General features: G+C 34.1%; 2 protein-coding genes and 1 non-coding gene across 4 annotated transcripts; all 3 read right to left on the reverse strand.

Annotated features, from left to right (window-relative positions):
• Nucleotides 1–257: 257 nt before the first annotated feature.
• On the reverse strand, nucleotides 258–27,514 carry LOC114721569 (uncharacterized). Its single transcript, XM_028907408.1, is given in 13 exon segments — nucleotides 258–805; nucleotides 1,224–1,307; nucleotides 1,997–3,323; nucleotides 3,455–4,263; nucleotides 4,266–5,566; nucleotides 6,993–7,145; nucleotides 8,134–8,176; nucleotides 9,303–9,333; nucleotides 9,423–9,522; nucleotides 9,622–9,804; nucleotides 9,915–10,010; nucleotides 10,629–10,933; nucleotides 27,501–27,514. Coding segments are annotated over 11 exon segments (4,155 nt in total). The 5' UTR covers nucleotides 9,974–10,010; nucleotides 10,629–10,933; nucleotides 27,501–27,514; the 3' UTR covers nucleotides 258–740.
• TRNAA-UGC (transfer RNA alanine (anticodon UGC)) lies at nucleotides 19,299–19,372 on the reverse strand. Its single transcript has one exon. It is a non-coding gene; the product is annotated as a tRNA-Ala (tRNA).
• Nucleotides 22,452–23,972, reverse strand: LOC114721568 (dormancy-associated protein homolog 4-like). Of its 2 annotated transcripts, none has more exons than XM_028907407.1 (3): nucleotides 23,616–23,972; nucleotides 22,985–23,062; nucleotides 22,452–22,856 (listed from the first exon to the last, which is right to left on the reverse strand). In XM_028907407.1, the coding sequence occupies exons 1-3, from the start codon at nucleotides 23,866–23,868 to the stop codon at nucleotides 22,852–22,854; spliced, it is 336 nt and encodes a 111-aa protein (XP_028763240.1). In that variant the 5' UTR covers nucleotides 23,869–23,972; the 3' UTR covers nucleotides 22,452–22,851. The 2 variants fall into 2 exon arrangements, with proteins under 2 accessions (XP_028763240.1, XP_028763239.1); XM_028907406.1 differs by having other exon boundaries at nucleotides 22,966–23,062.

The raw sequence follows: 27,514 nt of genomic DNA on the forward strand, positions 1-27,514 counted from the left end.
ATAATTAAAATATTTTAGCACTCGGGACAAAATTTCTACGGTTGAAATCTCCTTTCCCTAAACTCCAGCGAAGAAAGCCTTCTTCCCTTACCTGAGGGAAGCGTCAATTTCAAGGATGGTTCTTTACAAAGAAACAACACAGGCTGTGTGTCGTGCTGTGTGTGTAAGCTGTTGTACGTGTGTACAGACGTAGGGATTAGAACAACCATTCCTGGCATTCAAGGTGTTCCTACTGTTAATCTTACAACAAATCAAAATAAATTCCATAAACAATAATAATTGGGATTATACCTCTAATATTACAATGATGTATCGTTCAACAAAGAATGCCTGTAGTGAGAGGCAAAAGATTAGAAGTAAACAACATTAATTATTTCTTTTTAATAAGAGGAGGAAAATAATCCTTTGCAAGCTATTACTCCGCAAGCATACCACTCTTCTTGACCCTGACTATGTTCACCCTAAAAAACATTCAACTCTAATATACATCTCACAGACAGAACTAAAGCAAAATAAAAGAATATCTCTGTATGCAGCATGTTTCAACACATTATCAGAGAAAGCTACCTAAATCACAAGGAAAACCTCATGAATCCGAGAAAATATACAAAAACCCATCATCGTATATCTTTTTATGTAATCCATCATGCCTACCTCTGAGTTTCGTATCATATATATGCCCTTTACACCCTATCATCGAAGAAGTGAATCAAATCATTCCAGGCAAACAAAGCGACATTTCATCTGGGCTTTGCGTCACTTCCCTTGCTTCGAAAATTTGAGAGAGAGAAAAATGATCGGGGAGCTGCAGGAAACGAATTTCATGTATAAGTTACAACTACAACGTTGTGAAAGCAACGAAAAGTTTAACCAAATAGAGAAGTTGCATCTCTGAATATTGATGAAAAGCCCAAAACATGTCTGAATATGACTCCTCAGTCATTAAAGATAACTTGGCATCTACTGCCCCCTTACCACCACACTGTGTGAGACAAAATTGAATGCCAACAGATTTCCTTCTTAAAGTTTCATGCAATATAGAAAAAGACTATTAAATGAAATTGAAGAAACGCTTCCTAAATGAAATTAAAGAGACCCTTCCCTCAATTGAGCCAATCAGTTACAAACGAGACATATTTCGCCAATGCACACGGTATACAACTTTAGCAGCATAACGCACAACAGATTTGAATTTCAACTAGATTGTGTTAGCCAGGCATCACCTTTTAATGAACTTCCTGAAATATGATCATCCCGCAGTTTGAAATGAGCAGGAGGTGCAGGGATGGAGCTTCGCAAGGATTGGACTGCAAGGAACGAGAACCAGTCAATTATGGAAGTCACTTACACTCATTCCTTAAATCAACAATGCAAATATTTCTAATATGCAAACACGAATTACGTGTACAACAACACCAGCTGATAGCAAATGACATCCGCAAATGACGAGAGAGCCTCTTTAAATGGTGTACAAATTAGTTTCGAATATAATTGAAATTTAGAGCATGATAAGTGCAATTCAAGCTTAAACTGTATAGGATTGATTTTGATTTATAATGGTGTTCACCTATCCCCACTTCATATAATATTTCAATGGAGTTCCGGAGCTGTCTTTCCAGGAAAATATCATAACCTTATATTGTATCTATTATCCAATCAATTTTGGAACACGATGGCAAGTTATATAACCCTTATTCATGTTGAACCCCCTTGATCCCACATCATCAAGAAATAAATAAAGCGTGGAAATGAGAGATTGATTCCTCCAGATTTCAAATATAAAAAGATACAATGCATAAAAAGAACTCTTATCCAAGATTTTTATTAAAAAATCTAATATATCAGGGCAGTCTAATATAGCAGGGCAGCACAGATATTTGAAAGAAAAGAAAAAAAACAAAAGCACAAGAAATAGAAGTGGAAAATTATTTTGAGCTTGAAACTTAGAGGAAGAAAACAAGCATGTTGCCCAATAGTAAGTAGTAGCATAGCTTACCCTGTTCGTCGAACAGCTCACTTTCATTCGAGTTGTCATCAGAAGGAAGACCATAAGAGAAACCCATTCTCGATTTTCTCAAGTCTTCTGATGACCGATTGGCAGGATCCCGGCCATCTTCTGTATCATCATCTCCCTCAGAGGTTGTAGCAGAGATCCAATCCGGTACCAAGCTCTCTGACCCACGATTTTTCCTCCCAAACTTCAATAATCGTTTAAAACCTTTCGTGACATCCTTGCGTGGTTGATTTTGGGATGAATTAGAAACAAGAATAGGCTTCTGAGCACTGCCCCACTTTTTCCTCATTCGAGTTGCATCAGTCTCACCTTGGATCAGTGAGTGGGAATTCCAAGATGCAGGACTTCCAAGAGGAGAGTCCATATAAGCATCAATATCAGAGGACTCGTGTGGATAAGAAAATGGGTGACGTGTACGAGAGTTCCAAGAGACAGGGCTTTCAACTGGCGAGTCTTGCACAGATCCTACATTGCTAAAAGTTGATGGCATAGCAGCAGGCATTTCAGCTACTGAACCAGGCTCTCCTTGAGAGAGAGATCTAGCAGAATCTCCAATTTCAGATCCGGAATTACCAGATTTATCAGATTCCTGGCTCTGTCTTGTCTTACCTTCATTCACATATGCAAAATCTTCAACAGCCATGGATTCCATTCCATCCTCTTCATCTTTAGACATTTCTGCAGAATCTTCTGCCTCAAATGCCAGTTCATCAAATCTTTCATTTTTCTGAGCCTCAGACGCCATTGAAGCTTTCACCCAAGTAGAACTGAATCCAGCGCCAGGGCCTACATCAGTTTGCTCCCCATCAAATTGCAATGGAGCCAAAACAACCCCTTCTGAGCCATAAGGGGGCAACTCCTTGAACTCTAAAGGACTAGCAGAACTTCTCTGCAAAGACTGAGATCGCTTTGGCTTCTCTTCCTTTATACCTGGCATCTCTTCATTGGTGCTCTTACTCCGGGCATAGTTTCTTGGCTGAGAGCGGGGAGTTGTTTTACTAACTCCAGAAGAAGGCTTTGTGTTTTCTTTTCTTAGATCAGAGAAATTTGGAACAGATTGAGCAAGAGGATTATCTCTTCTCCTTCCAGAAGTAGGGTTAACAACTTTGGTTGATGATCGTGAAGTTGATGACACAGTTGTGCGGGTGGATGAATACGAGTTTCGGTTAGGTAAATTTTTTCTGTTTTGTTTTGAAGCACCATCCCCAAACGTTGATTCACTAAATTGTCTGGCCTGTCCATATAATTTTTCTTCTGAAAAATCAGATAGATTTTCATCTTCTTCATTCTGAAGGGAAACTATAGGATGCTGTCAAAATAATGGAGGACATAACAAATTACAACCAATACACATATCAGTATAACAAATATCAAAAAAAACTTGGCATTCTAGATGGTTTAATGTTATCAAGGATTACAAAATCCATTAAAAATAACTACCTGCTCTCCCTTAATATTCAATTTGAAAGAACTAAATTTCTCAGCACGTCGATGATCACTGGATATGGACACATGTCTGTCTATGGAGCCTGAAAACTTGGCCTTCATCTCAGCCCTGCTCCACTCAAGATTATCTTGCATGGCCTTCATCCTGGCTTCCTTCTCTGCTCTTTTAGCACTCCATTCATCCCTCAGTTTAGCATCTCTTTTTTGCATGTACTTTTCATAAAATTTTCCTCTAGAATCGTCACTGAAGTTGAGATCTGAGAAACATTGCCTCAGGGCATCACCATAATTGTTATTATCCACCATCTTAGCATCAGAGTTCACTACATTGTTAGAACTCCTAGTTGGTTTGAGTGTTGTATTTCTGGAAGAAAGTGGAGGAGTTGACTCCACTGTTTCTCTATATTGTGAATGAATACCCTGTTCTACATCTGTTTCAGCACACTCCATTCTCCTTGCAGAACTAGAATGGTCTGCCGGCACCCGTAGTTTATGCTCTGCAAAAAGCTTCTCGAGCTCATCTGCCTTCAATTTCAGCTCATCATTCAGCCCTTGATTTCCCTTAGATTGTCTTATTCTTGGAACATGGTCTGAAGGTGCCATTGAGGGTAAATGAATACCATCTTGACTCTCCGAAGCTTCTTTATTAGGGAGGTTCAACTTGGTATGTTCAAGAGCAATCTGATCCCTGGCCACCCTCTTGCTGAGTGATTTGCCACCAGGATGAGGTTTACGGCAATTCATACCTGGGACATCAGAATCGTCAATCTTCATTTGCTGATTGTAAGAGAATGGGGTGCCCTTTTTCACTGACTCCTCAAGTTCTCCAGTAGAAGAACTCCAATGGGGATGATGCTTAGATTTATCACCCCAACCTGAACAGAAGCTTCCTTAGGTTGTAGGGAAATACCACCATCAAATTGCCCTGAGAGAGAACGAGATCGATTATGAGAATCCCTATTCAAAGATTGACCCATAGCTTGATTTCTGATTCCACCATCTTCCCTTCTAGAGAATTTAACGTCTGATACAACAGGCCCCACTTGCGATTTTGTTCTGATGGCCTCACTCTGCTTGGAGAGGCCCCTAATGTGAGACTCAGAGCCCACTTGATTTTGATTGAAACAAGTCTTTTCTTCTGCGAAAGCAGAAGTTATTGATGGATCCGGAGAAGAGCCCAGATTATTTTGCACAAGCTGTTTTGTTGCAGAAGGCTTCAGTGGAACACTAAAAGCTGTTTGATCCTTCCAATCGGTTGCCACATTGGAGTCAGCCTCCTCTTTAACGTCAAAATCCCCAAGACGGGTCTGAGGATGGACTGGAGCTTTCAACCCAACATCACCAGACCTTCGGGGACCACTCTGGAGAACGGAATAGGATGAACTGTCGGAATTATTAAATCCTTTATGATCCTCATCTTCAGATGTAACCGAGACTGCATTGGATTTTGTACGTGGAACAGAGGAAACCGACGAGGGGGTGCACAAGGGGCTTTCCGTATCCTTCTTATCACCACTCACATCAATGCTCATGTCACTGGCGCCACTCCATCTTCGCAATACAGACTTCTCAGCTGTCGCTGCCGCAGCCGCAGCCGCAGCAGAGGGTCCCGAAGAAACATCAGAGGATAGCCTCCTTAGTTCCACAGATTTGCTAATAATGGGTTTTCCGCCTCCGCCGCTACCACCGGAATTCTCCTTCTGCTTGTTCTCGAAGAGGTTGATCCGGTCCTGCACACTGAGCCGCCGCGCCGGCTGAGCCGTTGGAGTTGACGATTCAGTGGGGGCCTCCTCTTTCTTCTCCTCCGCAACGACTTCGGCTTCGCCTTTCTCATTTACCATGGAACTACGTCGAGACACGAAGGTGGCAAATTGCATGGGCCGGCGCCACGTGGAGGACTTTGATTGTTCAGATGCTTGGGCTTCCGTGGTGTTCTGCTGATTAGACCTGGTGTGGGCCCCGGATTGATCTTCGGTGGGGTCGTCAATGGACATGTCTGACCCAACTGATGCTCGGAGAACTCGATTGTCATCGTCCCCTAACTTCCACGGGCTGATAAGGTCCGGTCTCCTCTGGTAGAGTGACATGAATTTAGCGCAAGCTTCGCTGCGCTCCAGGAAAAAATTGAGAAAAAAATAATAAATAAAGGTTAACATTGAGAGATTAAAAACAATAAAATATAGCCCAACTATATTCGAATTAAAAAAATTCCTTTGAAAATATAATCAACTCATGCAACTTTTAAATATATTAATTAAATATATGTGAGAAAATTTTAAAAAAGAAACGCCAACAGAAGAGACCTTTCTATCTTCCATCCATAACTTCCACATAATGCGACATAAAACCACAAGGATGGACTTCTCAACTTACAATTAATTGCATTACTAGGAACCTATACCCAACTCTTTATATGAATTCTATAATATGACCAAATAGGGAAAGGAAGAATGAATTAGGCTACAACTTAAACACCATTAGAATTAATCTTATTAGCACTGTCGAAAATAAACAAATAAATTCTGGCCCAAAAAAAATAAACAAATAAATTGGAAACGCATATTAAGGATATATATATACCAGTGCAGTGTGTCCCTATTCTATTGAAACAATTGGGTTTAGGATGACGGACCATAGGGAAACAATTGGCAGTTGAACAATCATCGAAACATCTAATGGTTTCACTAGCAGATCACCAAGATTTCCTATCTATTACAAGTTATCTTTTACATACAAGATCAACTGTCAGCTTATTAAGAACTAAGCCTGCAACCTGCATGCTACTTATCATCAGCTTTGTACTGTACGGCAAAAAGAGCTTAACAACAATCCAACAGAGACAAATGAGCCATGTGCACGAAGGTGGAACCAATATGAAGGAAACATTTAAGACAACTTGGATTTTGCCGGACTAACAAGAAAATCTGAATAGTCTCCCCCCCCCCCCCCAAAAAAAAAAACCTACCTTTGGGAAAGCCCTAGCCCAAAAGTTAGCTCATGGAATCAAAGCTAGAAAGCCCAAGATTCACACAAACCCCACCCTAAAATCTCATACATCCTGTGATAAAGCCCAAGACTCACACAAACCCCACCTTAAAATCTCCTACATCCAATGTAAAGTTCTAGCCACATTGCATCATCGGGTCACCACAACTCTACTCATACAAGTACTTCTTTATAACTAGACTGTAAACAACTGAATCTTTTATGTCCAAATCTAGAGAATTTAAACTAGGGAAAACTTCGTTTTATGTTCCATTGACACACACATTTCGTCACTTTCAGAAAAGAACTAATCAACAATCCCATCAAACACCAGAAATTTGCAGAGTGTGGAACCCAATATAAGGTGAGCTTAGAAAACTACACCCTTTTCTTTTATAGACTAGTGAAGCCTATCGATTTGATTCCTCATTCTACCAAATAGAAGGCAACTCTAGTCATACATGCTGCACAAGCACAAACACCCAAAAAAAGGACTCCCGAAGAGGGTTTAAAGTCCAGGGTTTTTATAAATTGCGGGCTTTCTTACTTCAACCGATGAGCACCAAATTGGTCTGCAAAATGTTGTAGTTCAGACACACTATCAGGATTAAAACCAGCGGCAGAAGCACGAGCGCAGGCTGTGATTAAGTCCTGCTTAACTGCATTAAGTCGTACATCAATAGCCCTCAGAAGTTCCTTCCTGTAGAAGATGGAAAGCCAAAAAAAACAAGTTAACAAGAAACTAGAAGGTAAAAATCATTATGTCAATGTGAGCATAATTGATTCCCTCCCACATATATATTCCTTTTTCTTAACATTTTACCATAATTTTATGCCTCACTACAATGATTATCCAGCACCAAAGGTCTTGCTAACGGTCACTGCGTTCATTTCCATTAGATGCCTTGATTTTACATTAGCACCAGTTCAACATTTGGATCGGAAAAACTTTAGTACTGATTTGTTGCATTTTTTAACAACTTATTGATCTTATCTTTTTGCCTTAAGTAATACTCCTCCGATCCTTAATATAAGACCCAATTCTTGAGTTGGTTTTGATCCTAAATATAAGACCTATTTCTCATATTTATCAATTTTCTCTAAATTACCCCTATAGATACTCCCTTAACCATAATCAAATAGAAAAAAGAGAAGGGGTATTAAGAAAGATGATTATGGTGTTTTAGGAAAAATGTGTCACTTTTCTTATAATTAACTAACTTACCTAATTTCCTTAATCTACTCAAATTAGTTAAATAAGTATTATATTAAGGACTAGAAGAGTATCAGTTTTTCAATAAAACCAAACTCAGTGTCCCACTGTTGACTATTTCAATACCCGCTTAAATATAGGCAGTAAAAACCATCAGAAGCGACATATTGGTCCTTTTTTTTAGATTAAGTTCCAGCAATCACCAGTAAACAATAGTTACTGAAATTGCCCGTAGCTTTCTAATTTTTCATCCTTGCAACATCGCAAGTTTTTTGCCCAGGCACTCAAGTCATGAGAAAAGATGAGTCTCTCATCTAATCATCTTAAATGGCAGATGCAATAATTTTCATTCTCTATCACCAATATAGGGAGCCCAGCCATAAAAATGAAATAATGATTGTAAAACATTCAAGTTATAATGCATCCAAAAAAGAAAAAACAAAAGAAGAAAATTGAAGTGAGGATGGAAAAATACTTGGTTGCATCTGCTGCTGCTGTGGTTCCTGTTCCATCCCCATCTGGAGAAAATTTGACCAAATGACTTATTAGTGTCACTATCAATCAAGCAAGAATAGAAGCAAAACAAACTCCAATGGGTATGAAGAGCCACAACCCGAGACAATGCATAGGCGTCAGGGCCATGAATAAAGAGGTCTAACAGATCAAAATGCAAACCCCACCAGTACCTAGTGCCCACAATATTCAAAGGCCAAGATGCACAAAGGTAATTGCGATTGCATTCGTATTAATCATTAAGAGACGATGAGCTAAAATCATCTCCTCTTCCATAAAACTTATCTAACCTCAATTTCATCTAATTTGGGTTCCCCATTTCAAATCCTCTTCAATTTATCGTTCTCTTCTGGACATAAAAGTCCTAGTGATCAGTTATTCAGACAGAGTTTCAACTTTATTTTCTGTTACCTTGCAAGCATATCAGGTGTTATTATTGAATTATTGAATCTTGAAAATATTTTCATGTGCTCTTGACATTTGAAAGAAAACAATTATGAGTTCAAGTTTTGTAAATGGTAAAGACCACATTGAAAGTTTTACCCCCCATTTGGGACCAACCTGACTCAAATCCCGATTGGTTGGAAGAACTACGTGGTCTCACCCAAAAAATTCAGCAATTATGTTATGGTACAATCAAAGGAACATTCACGCATAAAAATTCAATAGTGTTTCCTTTGTCTTTTGGGCTATGGTTTATTTCCTTTCCTTTCTATCTACCCAGATATGAAACCTCCATCAAGATGACACACGGTATAGATTCTCACCACATTAAGTGCTATCAAAATGAACCATTACAGACAAACTGTCCACTCATATGGAATCGTCTTGCCTCAACAAAGAGATATTTTCTACGGAAAAATAGAAAGGAGCTGGGATTGAAAGATTATTGATGAACTTCAAAGTTCCAAAGTTATTATTCCCATTATCTTTTAAATGCATATATGTTCTCTTTAATACCCCCCCCCCCCAAATTAGGTCTAATCATGAAAACTATTAATATTTTCCGTTCAACAGAGTTTCTTTGCTTCTCTAGACAGTGACCCTACTTCCTTTCAAACCCCTTGTCATAGCCAATGCGCATACCGTTGTACAATACTGAAAAAGAATGATCTTCGAAGAGAGCTGTACCTTGAGAATCCATCCGCTGGTCTCCAGACCCCTGAAATAAGGAGTTTCCGAGATCAGCAAGACAAACAAGTGTTTTACACAATTATTTCAACCAACATTCTATAGGTCATCACGTCATACCTTAGAATAAATTATCCGTGCTGCTTCCAACTGGGACATCTCTGCATCAAAGGTATTGACCATTTCCAAAACCTCTGGCGTGCTAACAAAGCGTGCAAACCTACAACCACCAAAGGCCCATTAGTCCAAGAGAGAACTAGAAAGTTAACTACACAAGGATTTCTTATGGTAAAATTTTCTTCATTTTCACTGCTTTCACCTTTCAAGTGTTCCTTTTGTAAACCATGCCTCTGCATTTTTGTGTCTCTCAATTCCTAGCTTAAATGATTGGACTGCTAGTGCAACCTGCTCTTCGGCAACCTTTAAATGGGTCACAAAATGTCTTACAAGTCCTGATGCCAGCTTCTCGGTATTTCCATTACTTGAAACAAACAATTCACATCTGCCCATAAAAAGTTAAAAAAAAAAAAAAAACGAACGATATATAATGTAACAAAAGTATAACAAATAGAAAACCACATGACAGCTTGAAAAGGCAATTATTATTCACACCTTGAACGTTTTGGAGACAACTGGAATACAGCATAATCAAGAGGTGTGTCAGACTTCATTTTCCTTTATTAAAGCGAGCTCTATCAGTTCTCTGACCTATGCACATAACCAAACGCATTTTCCATCATCGTTTTCGTTTGTTGGTAATGAAAATCAGCAAAATCCACTTCAGAAATCCTAAACTCAGAATGCAGATTCTGAAAACAGAGGTAAGAAAATTTCAGAGCAATGAAACTAGTTTACTGAACTCTTCATCAGATGATGGCCGGTCATACTCAAATTGGCCAACTATACAAATCGGCACTTTTCAAACGAGTAACAGCATATAGAATTTACGAAAGGCCTACAGGGTGAACCCCACTCGTTTGAATGCCATAACAGAGGAACACCACAGATCCCACCCCAAAACCCAGCTTAAAAACAAATTGCTCCTAAATTTAAGCATTTGCAGCAATATAGAAATCCGAATTCGTGATAAAGAAATTAGATGGCATAGATCTGATTCAATAAAGACCTCACTCAGGTGTGAGACCGCAATGACCTCCTGCTGAATACGCTCCTATAACCCCAATATTCGATATCTGACGGAGCTAAACCCAGGAAACCGCAAGCGAAACAGACTATACACGCACGCATTTGCATAAACAAATAACTTGAGAAACAATGCAAGCAGTAACATCGAAGGGAGAAAAAAAAAAAACCCTAACGATTTACATTCAAAAGCGGAACTGAAAATGTCGGAAGATCGCGGAATTCAATGTGCAGCTCCAGAGTAGAAGCTGAGAGATCTTCAATTGCGTAATCCGATCCTCCGAATTCAAGTTCAATAGAGCACCAGCATTTCGCTCCCTTGTCTCTTTTTCTAATATATTCTTCTTTTTCCGTTGCTTCTTCTGCGTGGCACGAGCTCTTTTTAGTGTCTCAATATTTTTGAAGTTTTACGAAAACCCTACAATGACAAGATGGTCTTTGCTTTACTCATCCCCTCAAATCTCTTTCTAGCTTTCTCTCTCTACACTCTATCTCAAAAAAACAAGACTACAGTTAGAGAGAGAGAGAGATGAGAGTTGTGGTTTTGATTTGGAGGCAAGGGAGAGAGCAGAGAGAGAAAGCTATATATGCTTTCAGAGTTCAGACAAAATACATTTTACTGGCACTACCATTTTTGCTAGCGCACATCGCACAGTGTTTATTATACAAGTAGGATTGAACAGGATTTACCACCAATACAAGTTTCATACTGTATCAGATGCTTTTGACTGACTTCATTGGTAATTTCATTTTCATTCTACTTTTGGGCTTCACTTGCCATTTATTTAAAAGTTAGTAGAATTCATCTACCATTTTTAATTGTTCTAATTAAAAAAATACTCTTCCAGTCATATAATATAGACCCTTATAAAGGGTTTTACATTTAGGACCAGAAGAGTATAATTTATTGTTACCGCTATTAGGTTATAGTAATGAGCAACAAAAAAATTTAAAAATAAATACTTCCACTATTTCAAAACGAGGGTATTCTTAAGGGGAAAAAAATTATTTCATTATCGTCCACCAACAAAATTCTTAAATCATATAGTTAATGTGATAATTTTGTTAGTGGATAATCTGTAAATATCTCTCTAAATATTCTTTAAGTCTAAAAACATGTGTTGGTCCTAGTAAAGCTTTCGAGACTTAACTCACTTAAATTTTTGTTGTATAAAAAAATTCAATGCAGCATTTAGGTAGACAATTTAAAATATTTCAATGCATTAGATTAAGGATAAAATTGACAATGGAATTAATATTTTAATGTATTAACTGTATTTCTTAATTTTGAAACATATGAAGTATATTGTAATCATATTTAATTATCTTGACATTAAATGCCATTATATTTACAAGTATTATTATTTTTCTTTTTAATTTTTTGAAATTCGTTTGTGAATTCTGAATATATGCTACTGATGCGCTATATTCCTAACCTATTCATGGAGGTTTTTTTTGTTGCACCGGATGCTTTTTTAATTGAACATCATGATACATGATTCATTTTTATTAAATTTGTTTTCATATTAAATAGACATATAATTCAATATTCTTCTTGTATAATAACTGAAGAGATCTGTGATTGATTTATTAATGCATAATTGGCATTGGCTAACTGTAGCTGACAGAGGTTGGATTTGCAGTGTTTGTCACGTAACCAGACATGAAAAGTCAATTGCATTTGACAACGTATCCATCTGAATCCGTCCACTATTATTATTATTTATATTTCATTTCCCCCGTTTGGTAAAACCATTAATTAACGCAGTCCTAATCAACCCAATTGTCTGGCCAGGCACTTAACGAAATTTAAAAGACAACATTATTAACCTCAACCTTCTTTCCATTACCGTCAATTGTGTTTTTTTTTTTTTTGACGTAGGCATCTCCAGCACGTCACATTCATCCATTGATTTATTGAAGTTCGTATTTTCCATATACTCCCTCCTTTTTCATTTATAGTATATTTTTATAATAAATTGTGGAGACCGATTAACTTTGTTTGATACAAGTAAAAATCTTAATTTTTAACAAGAAGTGGGAACTTTCAAAAATACCTTTCATTTAACACTAATACCGTCAATTTTCTTTTTTTTTAAATCGTTTTTAAAAATTTTCTTATAAATTACAATGAAGGAATTTTTAAAAGATTTCAAAAAATGAATCTGGATAGTTATAACATAGAGAGCCAGTGATAATTATTTTTTTTATACAATTCTTCTCCCTTTGATTATTATGTGATTACATGACTACAATTATGTGCCACTCTGTGCCACTCTCTGCAATCCTAATTCCTAACTCCTAAGTCCTATCTATAAAATATACTCGAGAGATTCACCAAATATATATATATATATATATATAATTGAGAGATTTACTTACTCCTAAATATGGGATAATAATCAATATATTCTTTATTTCTCCCACTCTATTTTTTTCAAATTAATAACCTAATTAATTACGCAATTTTTCTTGCTTTCTTTAATACCCTCCTTTTTTCCTGACCCAAAAAAAAAATTCCTTCCTTTTTTTTTTTACCACGAATATCTTCCTTACAATAGGAGGTTCAGATTATGAGTATTTTATGAAAAGTGACACGCATTTTTCATACAATTATGACAAATAATTAATTTAATCACTTTTTTAATCTTTGTGAATGAGTTAGCTAGATTTTATGTATGAGATTGGAATGAGTGATGTTTTCCGCTTATCAGTCGATTGCATGCCATCTGACACAACGATCGATCTTAATTCTCCAGATCCAAATCTTTGAAGCGGTATTTAAGACCCTGCGTTAGGCCAAAAAATTATGAAGAGACGTTTTTAAAAAAAATTAGGTTACTTACATGACCAAGATATATACACGCAAATAATAAGTACTCTGCAGTCCTTAATGGAAAACCTAATTATAGAGTTAATATTAATCATATATGTAAGACATTTCATAAATTTATAAATTGTTTTCTTAATTAACCCTATTATATTCTCCAACAATAATCAAGTAAAAAATAAAAGAGAAAATTAAAAAGATGTTTAAAGTATTTTAAAAAAACACCATCATATTAGCTAATCTAACAAACATCAGACGTACGCAGGGATAACATTTTGCCAATTCACTCTATGTCATCAACTGAAATATGACATGTAGTTGGTTGGCAAAGCGGAAAAAAGGAATATGACATGTAATGTATATAGTAGTATGTCAAATTTAGTAGAAGTGGAAATAGTGGGAAAAATAGAAAAAAAGAGACAGAATAATCGATGCCCATATTTAGTGGGTATTTAATGAATTCCAGTGCACTGCTCATCTTTAGAAGATGGACCGCACGTCTTACCATCCGAAAATGGCAAGAATTTACTGCTTGAGAAGGGGAAAAATTAATCTGCCTTCAAATTTTTATATTATGTTTAAGATATTTTTATTAAAGATACCATGATAATTTGCTCACCTTTTATCCACATACATTTTTTTACTATTTTTAAACTCGTAACAAATTGTAAATTTGCAGAAAAAGAATAATTGCTAATATGTTATGGACTATGGTCAGTAGCCATTAGATTAGAGTTAATAAATAATGTACTGTAGACCCGTGTAGCTAGTCATCACTTGCACCAGGCTTTTGTTAAACTAATAGAATTGTAAACTTGTTGGTGAGAATGGTAAGTAATCACCAATCCTTTATGGTCAAAATGACCAATTATATTGTAGTTAATGGGTTGTAATTTGTCCTTCACAACAGTAACTTCACTAAACTTGTTGATAAAAAGATCTATTGCATGGTCAATGGCCATTAGATTATAATTAATGGCTAATATGGTATAGCCAATTTCTTATATCACAACCTTGCCGAGCTTGCAATATAATAGTAACTTAGTGAAAATAATGGGTATTACTAATCCATGATGGTCAGTAACTATTATTCCACTGGTCCTTAATATATGACCTAATTGTTGAGTTTATGTTAGTCCTAAATATAAGACATATTTTTCATATTTAATTATTAATTTTTATATTACTCTTACTGGAACTCTCTCAACCATAATCAATTAAAAGAAAAATGAAGGATATTAAAGAAGATGATTATGGTGTTTTAGAAAAAACATGTCATGTTTCCTATAATTAACTAACTTACCTAACTTCTCTAATCTAATCAAATTAGTTAAATAGTTTTATATTAAGAACCAAAGAGTAGTATATTTTAGCTAGCGACTAATATAGTCAAAGTTTGATGGAATTGCCAGGAAACTTTAATGGCTCAATAACTATGAATATTTTGGGAATTAAAAGCCGATGAGATCAAATCCCATAACTTTGCTAAAAATTGACCAGCTATCAATAGATATGGTTTTGCGGGAAAAAAAAGGTAGAACATAATGTCGTAAAAACATAGCATTCAAAAAAAATTTAGACTATTTTTAAATTGTTGAATTGGGTGGACTGGTTTAACGTTTGGGTATTTCAAAGGTCTTTCTCTCTTCAATAATTAAAGTCACATGACACTAAATTAAAATTAACCCATTACAAAAGTTAAAAGACTGCGAGTATGTTTTTCTCTGAAATTTATATGAATTAACGCAATGAATCACTTTATATCATACTAATATCGAAAGGTTTTTACCTCATGCCAAAAGATAATGTATTTAATTAACGAGTTTCTTTTTAAAAAATGTATTGTATCATTTTTTTTTTATAAAGGGTTTTTTCTTTTGAGATTAGCGCATACGGCTTTCTTCTCTCCCATATAGTATGATTATGATGTAGTACTAGATCACAATGAAAAGATGGAAAAAAAATTACTAACACAATGTAATTGGCTTATGCGTTCAAGTAACTTACCTCACTCTTTTGAAGGGTACACTAAAAGTATGACAAAAATTGTATCGATGTCTTTCTAATTAAAAGAAAATATTTATTCCCTTATTTCACCAGAAAAAAGAAAATATTTAGAATTAATGGCCAATATTGATATAGTGGTTCATAGTCATTTAAATTTCAACTCCGAAAAATACAAATGTTATCTATGGAGTGTTTGGAAGAAAACTAAATTATAGTTTTTTAAAACTTATTTTATAACATACAAAATAAGTATAAGAAAAATTTTATCTTGATTTGTGTGTATAATTTACAACCTCTTTATAACATGCATTCTTTCTCTTTCAAATATCTACCACGCTCACCTCTCTTCTATGCAAAAGTTGAAGGTCCATGCAAAAAAACAGTGGCAAGAAAAAAATTGAGAGACCCTGATTTTTGTTATAAGTTTTAAATAATTAATATAAATAATAAATGAGTAGTTAAAACTTATTAAAAGTAATAAATAAGTTTAAAATATAATTTTATTTTTAAATATGTCTTTATAATAAATAAAAATAATAATAAAAGAAAGTGTTTGAGAAAATATAACATGAGAGTATGACCAAAAAGATATAATAAATAATTAAAAATAAAATAAATAATATATTAAATATTGAAACAAACCCTAAAATTAAAACTTATAACATAGAGTATATTCTTCTTCAAATTAAAGCTCATAAAGAGTATTGCGTATTGACGGGAGAGAAGAAGCACAGTGGGGGTGGGTCCCATCACGACAAAAGTCCCCCATCCTGGGATACGTGTCATTCACATGGTGTTCTTGTTGGGTTACCGTTGCGAGCTCTCACTGTCAGAAGAACGCGGGTCTCATGGAATGCGCGGGGAGTGGCTTCTATTCTCTCTTGCTGTCGCAGCAATTTCCCTCAGCCAATCAACATCTCCCACGTGTCCAACCCGGTCGGTGCTCCAATCATCACTCGCGTCCCACGTTGCGGAATTACATTCGCTCTTTCTCTATCCCGAAAAGAAAAAGGCGCCATGGTTTTGTCGTTTCGACCAAATCTGTGATCATTAACCACTTGATCAGAGGATTATTATCGGGTTGAAATTTCGGCCTAATGAGATCTCCGTGCTGATTTTGAGGTTAATCCCTAAACCCATTTGTTTAATCATAACATGTCAAATCGGTCATGCTATAAACTCCTCTCTCCTCTTGCTTTTTTGAATTATTGGAGTTGTCCGCCTTTCATAAGAATCCTCCTATAATCCCATTTAGAACTTTCTATTTTTAATGTTCTTAAGAATTAGAAAAATTTTTAAATTTTATTAACTCAGTCTTTAAATTTAATAACTTTTAAACTTTATCTATATTTAATATATTTTTTTAAAAAAATAATATTTTACACAATAATAAATAAAGAAAAATGATATAAACTTTTGATTCTTAATATAAGAATTAGTTGAAAAGTTAAATATAGTTATAAATATAAGATTTTAATTTACTTGGATTCTCAAATTTATAATTTTTTTTCAAAATATCCCTATTAACGTAAGAAATCTAACTAAAAGATAGTTCCAATAGTATATGATTAAAAAGATAAGTCAGGAAAACCAACACACATTTGTTACAAATCACTAACTTAACTAATTTTTACAATATATCCAAATTAATTATTTAACTCTTATATTCAGAACTAAAAAGTAATATATTCACGCAAGAAATTTATATGCAACTTATAAATGGAATGGAAGAAAAAAAAAATCCCTCTTCTCCTTGCCTCCCAGGACCAAGGAGCATATGTGGCTATCAAAAGATAGAAAATTTTTTTTTCTTCGTAATTAAGTGAACTAATTATGTTTTATTAGGATGCGACTACTATCATCTTATCAAAACAATGCGACTATTATCAATTGATCACCTCACATCTTAGTTTCAAAAAAATTATTATTACGAATATGTATGGTTTTCAATAAAAATAGAATTAGAATTAGAATTTAAAATGTCAACAGAAAACACGTTTTAATTAAGAAGTCAACTTTATTATTAATGGCGGTGCATGGGAAACAGCAGTGGGTAGGCGACCGGAAGCGATTAAGATTACCCATTGGACCGCCCCACAATGATAAATGTGGAACCAAGAATTTCGTTGCAATGAAGTGATATTACAACTTCTCTACCCCAGTTTATGAGAAAATCAATTTTAAGTTCTCTCTCAAAAACTAGGCTTTCAAGCCTTGTTTTAAATTCAGGTCATCACCAAATTATAAAATTAGCATATACTTGTTGTGCCTTTTTCCAACAGCTGTAAGATGTTTTTTAAATTTTTCAAGACCTTTTATGTTTGTAATTAATTTTCAAATTGATATTAGTTTACAGAGATTGAAAGCAACGAAATTGTTTCTCTCTGTTGACCCGGAAAAAGATATTGTTTCCTGCACTTTATTTTTAACTGGTAAAATATAACTGAAGGTTGACTACATCTAATTTTGGAGCCAGTGTGAGGAAATTATTGGCGAGTAATTGGTAAGTCTCTCAATAAACTCACTTTAAATTGTGGAATTTATTTTGATCTAAAATATTCTGAAAACTCAAATTTATTAAGAATAACGCGATCACGCATGGAAATCTTCTTGTTTGTTTTCTCCCCCAACAACATTATCGTCAACAATATGGTTGCTCTACTCTGAAGTGTCATTCGTAAAAGAATAACCGACCATTCCATTGTTAGTTTCTTTTGTTGATTAGATTAGTTAGAATGTTAGAAGTAACTCTAAACCCAACAATAATGTTTAAAGGATGATAAACAAAATAAAAGATTTTCGCAGACATTTCAATCTAAATAACTTATATTACATGCCGCCCCAATAGTTCTGACAAGAATGCACTTAATTTGTCGGAGATGTTCATCGCAGACGCAATGCTAGCTGCCCCTTTTATTCTGCGGCTCACCCTTTGTTCACTATGGGCACGTGTAATACTAATAATATCTTCCTTTCCCTGTATAAAGACATCGTAACAGTACTTCCTGATTTCCTGTACTTAATATTCTTCTGATCTTTAATATAAGACTTATTTAACTAATTTGATTAGATTAAAAAAGTTAGGTAAGTTAGTTAATTATAAAAAAATGACACATTTTTTTTTAAATATCATAATCATCTTTTTTAATATCCCTTTTTCTTTTCTACTCGATTATGATTAAGAGAGTATACATAGAGGTAATTTAGAGAAAATTGATAAATATGATAAATGGGTCTTATATTTAGAATCAAAACCAACTCAATAATTAGGTCCTATACTAAGGACCGGAGGAGTATAATATAAGTGATATAAGAACTTATTTGATTTTTGTTTTGGTCTTAAATATAAAACCCTAATTTACTTTATTTATCATATTTATTAATTTTTTTAAAATAATCATTATAATAATGGTACTACTAGTCAATACATTTGATTAGTAAAAATATTTTAGATAATACAATACCTAATTATTATAAATAACAAACTTAATAAATTTTTTTAATATACTCAAATTAATCAATTAATTTTTATATAAGAACGGAATTACTAATACGGTCCTTATTATAAAACCAATTTGACTTTTATTTGGTCCTAATTATAAGACCCAATTCATTTTCTCTCTTATATTTATACATTTTTTCCGAGATAATCCTTCTAAATAGTTTTAGCAATATACTTAATTAGCAAGGATATTTTAAGAATGATAACACTTATTTACTATAAATACCAACTTAACTTACTTCCTTAATCCCTCAAATAAGTCAATTGGGTCTTATAATTAGGACCGGAGGAGTAGTATACAGTCAAATATGAAACCAAATTATCAAATTAAAATTTCCGACGCGGCCACCGTTTGAATTTTGGAGGCGCCTATCCAAGTTCGGAAGTCGAAAATACATTTAGAGAATGGCGTCATTGGTGGAAAGGCAAATGAGAATGCCGAGAAAGTTGATACTTCTCCAGGCTGAGGCCCCAGCCAAATCCTGATCAATTAGGCAAAAGAAAAAAGTCAGATTGGAGATGCGGGGTATCGAACCCCGTACCTCTCGCATGCAAAGACGAGCGCTCTACCATTTGAGCTACATCCCCAATTGAAAGCGGGTGGTGATCCTTTACTACAAACCTGTTGGAATGCCTAACCAGTTTTGGGCCTAGCCCACTGCTTTCTTATTGGGAAAAAAAGAGAGGAAGGCATGTGGCTTTGTATGTAATTTTGATAGGTGAATCTTCTAATCATCAGTTCAGTGTCCGTTTGGATTAGCAATAAAAAAAAGGCTTATTTTTAATATGACTTTTTGAAAAGCAAGATTGGCTAAAAGGTGAATTGTGTTTGGATTGGAGTTCAAAAAAGCTAGTTTATGAAAATAAGATTGGTAAAATTGTTTGGATTATCATTGAGTAAAAGTAAGTTTGTTTGAGTAAAAGAAATAAGACCCACATTTTGTCTTTCTCTCTCCACTTTCCCAACTCTATAAGCTACAATTTTTAGCTTTTGGCTTAAATATGTGATTTTTGCATCAGCTCTTTATTTTTTAAACTCTTCTAAACACATTCAAGGTCCGTTTAGATCAGCGATTGAAAATTAGCTTATTGGAAAAGTAGCTTTTGAAAAAGTGAAGTTGGGTAAAAGCTAAATTGGATAATTGAGTTGTGTTTGTTGGAAGAAGTTCAAAAAACTAGTTTGTAAAAGTAAATTGGTAAAGGTTATTTGGATTATGGTTGAGTAAAAGTAAGTTTGGTTGTAAAATGACTTAAAATGGGTATGAGTTTTAATAAATAATGAAACATGATTTTAAAAAAATGATTTCACATAATACAATGAAATTAAAATAATTTAATGTGAAGAAGTTAAATTTAATGAGTGAATTAAATTTGAAAACTTTAGAAAAATCATAAAAGATATTTTAAATATAAAGTGAAACATGGAAAAAAAATGAATTGAGATAATACAATAAATTTAAATTAATTTAATATGAAGAAGTGAAATTGATTGAGTGAATTAAGTTTGAAAACATCATAGAAATGAAAAAACAATATTGCAAATATAAAGCAAAACAAAATAAGCTCTTCTGATATGATCATAAGCTCTCCCTTGTAGCTTATTTCAATTAGGCGTTCAAATGGCTTAAAAATTAATAAGCCCAATACACCACAAGCTTTGCCAAACAGACCCAACGTGTCAACCGAGCTTATTTTTAATTTTAAGTCATGTTTGGGCCAACAAACACTGATCCAAACGGGCACTCAAACACATTAAAAGCCAAAAACTACTTAAAAGTCACTTAAAAGCCACTTAAACGTAGCTCCAACAGGCATTCAATGACAAAATTGTAAGATGAGAACTTGGAAACGCAGTAGCTAATAATAACACAGCCACAATGACATTTATTGATAACTTGACAGCCAATGAGTTAGGAAGTTATAAAGAAGACAAAGGAGAAGCGAAACCAATAAAGGAAAAGGTACTTGTGTATGTTTAAAAGCTTCCATTCATTCATGCGGCTCATTTGCATTATTAAAGAGACAGTTTTTGGTGGTGTAATATCTGCCCTATTAAATAAGTCATTCAGCACAGTTCCTTCCTAATCATTGATTCTAGCAAACTAATAAAGGTTTAATATATATCATATATGTCGTCCAATCAAAATCAAATAGCCCATTTACTATGTATCTATCAGCCCTGAAACTGGAAGAGTCAATAATCAAAATCAAATTGCATCGCTTTGCTTTAACTATTGGCTCAGCCAAAGCAACTTTCCACTGTAGTGGCGCCTCAAAACAAAATTTGCAGATTTGGGTGCTCATGATGATGATTCTCTGGACAATGTGAGGCCTCAATTTCACTAAAGTATTATGAAAAATGGAGGAAGTGGATTCTGAAGGTATCTGATATTTATGAAGTGAGATTGATTAGGTTGGAATTAATCATCATGGCTTTACTGCAGAAATCTGATGAGATCAAAGTGAAAGCAGCCTCACCATTGGCCTTGCTTTTGAAGATTCAATCTTGCCTCTTATTTCTTTCTCATCCCATCTAATTAGGATTTCTACAAAAGTTGAAACATCTTTTCTTTCTAACTTCCAACAGAAAAGTTTCTTCATATTTATCCGTTTAAGAGTGCTATTTGTTCCATATTTAACTAAACACTAACTTCTCATTGAAGTTTTATTCATTTGACTCCTCCTTTCGGTCATGCTGAACAATCATTACAATTACAGTATATCATCAATGACCATGTGGAATGTAAAATAATATAAAGACCTATTATTATTCATTGATCATAAATAATTAAATTTATTTTCAGCTCGAATCCTTCCTAATTCTAATTCTAGCGTAATTATAACATTTATAAGTCAACCTTTATATAACTTATGACTGATCTTACTAATTAATCGTCTTCCATATAATAATGTATAAGAAGACTAATTTAATGTGACAAATAAGATGAGTCATGAAAATAGTCATAATTCCAAAATGTATTTTGAAGTTCACATGCCACCTTCACCAAATATCTGCTTAAAAGAACCTTAGAGAATCTAATCTCATGTTTTTTATCCTTCACATTTAATACATACGTATATTAATAATTTAAGTGATGATGCATGTGAAGTAATATGTGCATGTATTAATTTGAGCTTCGTTTATAGAATATATGCAAATATAACCATTGCCGTATCAACAAAAGATATAAAGGCTGCATTATTCATTAGTCATTAGGAACATGATTTATCTCAAACTTAGAGCCTTTCTAATTCTAGTTCTAGTAAAATATAATATTTATAATTAGTTCTGTTTTTCATTAGTTATAAATAGTATATCCTTAATAAGTCTTCATCTATCATATAGGAAAATGTATTTAATGAGTGAAATTTGAGAGTTGTCCATCTATGTTTATGCTTAATAACAGAATTTTGACACTTGTTAACTATTTAAAGGATGAGGGATTAAGGGGTCCAAAATTTTAAGAATCCGATAAAAGAAAAAAGATTAATTTTTTCTATACTTAGAAGAAATCTAGAGAATCTAATTCCGTGATCTTTTCCTCAAATTTAATGGACACGTATATTAATATATGAGTAGAAGTGATGAGGTCTGCGAAGTAACACACACGAAATGTTCAAGTTTCATTATTGAGTTCCACTGAGAGAAGTCAGTCTCCAAAATCCATACACACAATCAAAACCCTTGAAGTGAGCCTTAGAAATACATACGTACATACATATATGTGTTATTGTATATAAGGAGAGAGAAGGGAAATCGAAAAATAAGTTAAAAAAAAAAGAAGAAGAAGAAGAAGAGAAGAACAAGTCAAACTCAGGTCCGAGACAGTACTTTCCATCTCCAGGATCCCAAGAAGAACTGGCTCCTTCTTCATGATCTGAGGAACCATGTTATTGTAGGAAGCTACTAATCTACTACTCGTTATATACACAAGCACACATACACAAACACAAAACGATGTTTCCCTTGGAATCTCTCTTCCGTGTACAAAACGAATCCATCTGCCTGATATTTTCCGAGTCAAAGTCTCTTGCTTTACTCCTTCAACGATCGAAAGCACTCATAATTACCCTGTAAAACCACATAGAGACCGCCATAGTTACGAACTCAGAGAAGAAACAAGACAACCGCACATATAATTTGATGCACCAAACAGGAAATCGGAAAAGAAAAAGAGAACCAATCGGAAATGTTCGGACTTGTAGACTCAGGTCGTCCTGCTTGAGTTGGCGATTTTCTCCTCGTGAATTTCTTGAAATCACCTGCTGGAGTCCCCGCTGCATGAAAAAGAACCAACAGAAACCCATTAACTTTCACAAATCTCTCTGATAAATTTTCAACTGATCCAAGAGCGTAGCTCAAAAGAGGGAATGACATAAAGAATGTGACTTTATATAACTTACATCTCATCCTTTGTCGTTTCTTTTTCTCTCCCCTCTTTTAATGTTTTGTATGCATACGAAGAATTCGAATTGTTACGCTAGAATCTCATCCTTAATGTGAGAATTAAGTCGAAATTGGGTCATGGTCTACTATCTTTTAGAATCTCTGCACCCAATAGCAAGGGAGAGGAGAAAATAGACGGGTTGATTTGAAGTCTAGAAAGATTCCTACGGCAAAAGTTAACTTACAGGGTTGCAGAATCTGATGGTCATATCAGATTCTCATATTTTCCATGTTCAATCAAAATAAAGACTTGAATCTTATCTTAATATTCAAAATTTATCATAGCAACAACATAGAACCATACCCGTTCCATTCAAGCTTATAGCCCAACCAAGCTGCGATCAGGCATTAAAACAAACAGATAGAGAGGGAGAAGAGAATTACGTGTAGAAGGCGTGCGAGGGGTAGTGGGGCCGGAGGGCGAGTCCGGAAAAGAGGCGGGATCGGAGGAGAAACAACGGGAATCGGAGCTGGTGCGAACAATGGTGATGCTGCGAGTAATGGTAGGGGGCGGCGGCAAGATCGGAGAGGCGGAGGAGGAGGCAGGGAAGGAATCGTACTTGCGAAGTTTTCCGAGGCCGGACTCCGGAGCAGGGCCGGCCAGCGTTTCGTCCCAGAGCTTGTGAAGAAAACCCATGATTATGGAATCAGCTTTCTTTTTTGGAACAATATTGTAAAACCCAGGAACGAAACGTAGAGATGGAACCAATTTTTCTTTTTCTTTTTTTTTGTGTTTTGGGGTTGTTTGGGTTGAGAAGGAAGTGAGAAGAGTGTACTTATAGAGAGAAAAATGGAGGATGAGGAGGAAGATGGAGTGGAATTGAGGATTGAATATTGACGGCTAAATCTCTGGTTTAAGCTCCGGCTAATGTGGCTTTCTTTAGAGCCATTGAATCCATATTTCTATATTTTCTCTTTCGATTCTCAAAATCGTAATCCTAATAAATTCATTTTGCGAGTGCGTGACATGAAAAGATCAAGTCCTAATATTTAGTAGTTACTAGTAGTTATAGTTATTCTTTTTCCCAATTCATGTTTTCAGCTCAGTTGCTTGCGACTCGGCTTCCCTCCTCTTACTCTTCCCTTCTTTTACCTTTCTCATGTTTGACCTCATCGTCAATAGCTAACATCTTACGCGTTAGAAAATTATTACAATATTCAATAATAAAAATTAATAAATAACTTAAATTGTTAAAATTTAACTCAGCCCAGTTAGAAGTGTCCTAATTTTTCACTGTAGTTTAAATTGTTTATGTTAAATTTTAATGGTCCACTTTTATTTCATAATTTTTTAATTAATATAATAATTTTATAATGGACTAAATTTTAGCAATTAAATTTCAAATAATTTTTATATACAGAATAAAAATAAGATGGAAAATTTTAAAATTCAAATGTGAGTATTTAAAAGAATAAAAAATCAACAAAAGACAAGAAAACTCAAAAATGACATGCGACTTGTTAATAGTTAATAAAATATACAATCTTTTTGTGCAAATTTGCAAGGTCATTTTTTAAAATAATTTCCTATCAATTGATGTTTCTGAGAAAGAGCCAAATCTTTTTTCCCTTTAAAGAAAAGAATGGAACCTGAAATTGTCTCATCGTGCTTTTTATTTTAAGTAAAGGTCTCTCTGCGCTTTCATTCATTTTCCCACACAAAAAAAATCCTACAGATTTTTACATTCGTGTTATTCATAGCCTTAAGTTTGAGTCTCATTACGAATCCAATCAAATTATTACTGAAAATTTTTTTACATTCATGCAATCTGACTCTATTTAAATTGACCTAATATAACTTCTAAAAATCAGTCAATTTTATTCCTACAGAAAATTTTCCAACTTATGTAATTATGAGTAATTATTAAAATGAGTATAAAATAGGGGAGTGGAAGAAGGGACTTGGGTGGGGGGGGATGAGCCGAGCTGAAACGGATGACGTGGAAACCACGAGGAATGACATGGGGAGAGGGAACACGTGGGCCCTACTTCGACACATTGGATAAGCTCCCCACCCCATATTTCCAATATCCACCCACCAAAACCAGATATTGATGCTTACTTGTTCCCACCCAAAAAAAAAAAAATTACTACATCCATTTCATTTTATTTATCATAAAAAAAATGCAGTTTTATATGTTTAATAAAATTTTAAGCAAGTTAAATAGGTTAAAAATCTAAAATGAAAAAATCAATTGTGCAAAATCACTTGAAATTTGTTTAAGAACGTATGTTGAATTATATCTAATTATTTTGTAGTTGAATTGTAGCCCATCTCTAGCTGTATAGAGCACAAAACAAAATATTTGCGCAAATTAAAAATATATTATATAACTTGAATAAGAATCTGCTGAAAATGAATTACATCCGCTTCAGGCTTTTGCAAGAATGAACTTTCTTATTAAGGACTTTTGATCAATTTTTACCCTTTAAAAATTATTACATTCTTTATTTTCCAAGAATTCATCAAATTAGCAGTAGTGTTTATTCAGACAGGGCTAAAAAATTTTTTTAGAAAAATACAAGCACGCATCTATGAGATTATGAATAAAAGATCTGTGATTGACAAGTCTAAGAGAGTGTTTGAAAACTGAATTTGTAATTTGCATAAATGCGACGGTTCGACTTCATCCAGAGGATATAAAGTAGTGGCGTGGGATCAATGTGTAATTAAGGGGCCATCTAATGTTGGTGTTTGAGTTTATGGTGCACGGTTATCCACTTTGCTTGGGGTCCGAGGTTAACATCAGAGCGGGGCAAGCCTATGTTATAATCACTTCATGTTTTGCTTCGGAATGGGATCTTTTCCCGAACTTCAAACCATGTGACTCCCACACACATCATGTCTTGTTTAAACCCCCCCCACCAAAAAAAAAAAACCATGCAACCTGATAATTCAAGCAAGAATTACAATCAAGTCTTATAAAAAAAAATTACAAAACAAGTTTCAGATGTTGTTATTTTTTACCGTAGAACTTATCATTACAGGTTACTTAGATTGTTATTAGGACTTGAGAGATAATAAATAATTAAGAAAAAAATAAAAAATATATTATTGGATTTTACCTTTCTCTAAATTTAAAGTGTATAAATAAGACCGAGGCCGAGGGAGTATTTAACAAGTTGGGACTTTTTTTTAAGAGTAAAAGTGTAACCGCAACTTAAGTATTTTTTCAGGTACATTTAGTTTTAAAATATTCTAATAATTTAGGATGTTCAGTGGACATTAACCCCTCTTTCCAATGTATTGTTATGAATTAATAATAGCATGTGGATGTTAGTTGAGTGTGTAAATAATGTGAATTTCTTTTTTTTTTTCCCATTTATGTTGATATTGATATTGAATTAAATCATTCAAATGCAATACTTTTGTTGGCAAAAAAATGCAATAGTTTATTTTTAATTTTTAGTAATTTGTCTAAAATATGGAATTAGAATACTGTTTTATTTGATGTTTACAAGATAAAATATTTGTTTAACCACGCATCATTATCCGGATAGATAATATTGTTTCTACCATTGACTCCCGATTATGTGATCCAGGTTTAAGCAAGCCATCATTTTAAAAGGGCAAACATTGCTGCTCTTAAGCAATGATTTATTACGGAGAAGTTGTTTTAAGTTATCATTCTCAATTCTTCTAAGGAAAATACATATCATTCTGGTTTTTATTATAAAAACAAAATATATGATCTTTATTATAAGTCATTACGTATGTGGAGTATTCATTATTTTTTAAGATTGCTCTTATTTAAAATCTCATTAATTGTAACTTTTAGGATTTTTTAAATGTAATGTATGATATTAATTATGGGCAAATTTATAATAAGGATCAAGATGATTATGCCTAGGAGCTTTTTGTTATATAAAGTTGTGAAGGATGCAGATAAGGGTGGGGAGAGAAGTCAATTCATTAGCCTTGGATTCTGGTGCACGTTAGAATTTAGTTGAAAAGAGGGAAAAATAGGAAAAATATCAGTTTGCACCTATCAATGGTACCATCAATCAATTTTTAATTTGAAATATGTATTTTTTTATATTAAACACTTAGCATTATTAGCTTTTGCATAAAAGCTAGCAGTATTAACAAAGCAAAGTTACAGAGGTTAATGATACCAACAGAGTAAAATTAAAGTGTTCAATTAAGAAAGACAAAAAATAGTAAATTCTTGTGCCAGGGGACCAAAGCCACATTCATATTGAAAAAAAAAAACATGATCAAAATGTCCTTGGTGCTTGTTATTTGCCAAAGGGAGTTCCAATTTAAACAGTTTTGATTTGAG

The sequence above is a fragment of the Neltuma alba genome, unplaced genomic scaffold (genome assembly GCF_004799145.2).
Source record: "Neltuma alba isolate B1F8T4 unplaced genomic scaffold, ASM479914v2 tig00012046_pilon, whole genome shotgun sequence".
In the NCBI taxonomy this organism is placed as follows: Eukaryota; Viridiplantae; Streptophyta; class Magnoliopsida; order Fabales; family Fabaceae; genus Neltuma; species Neltuma alba.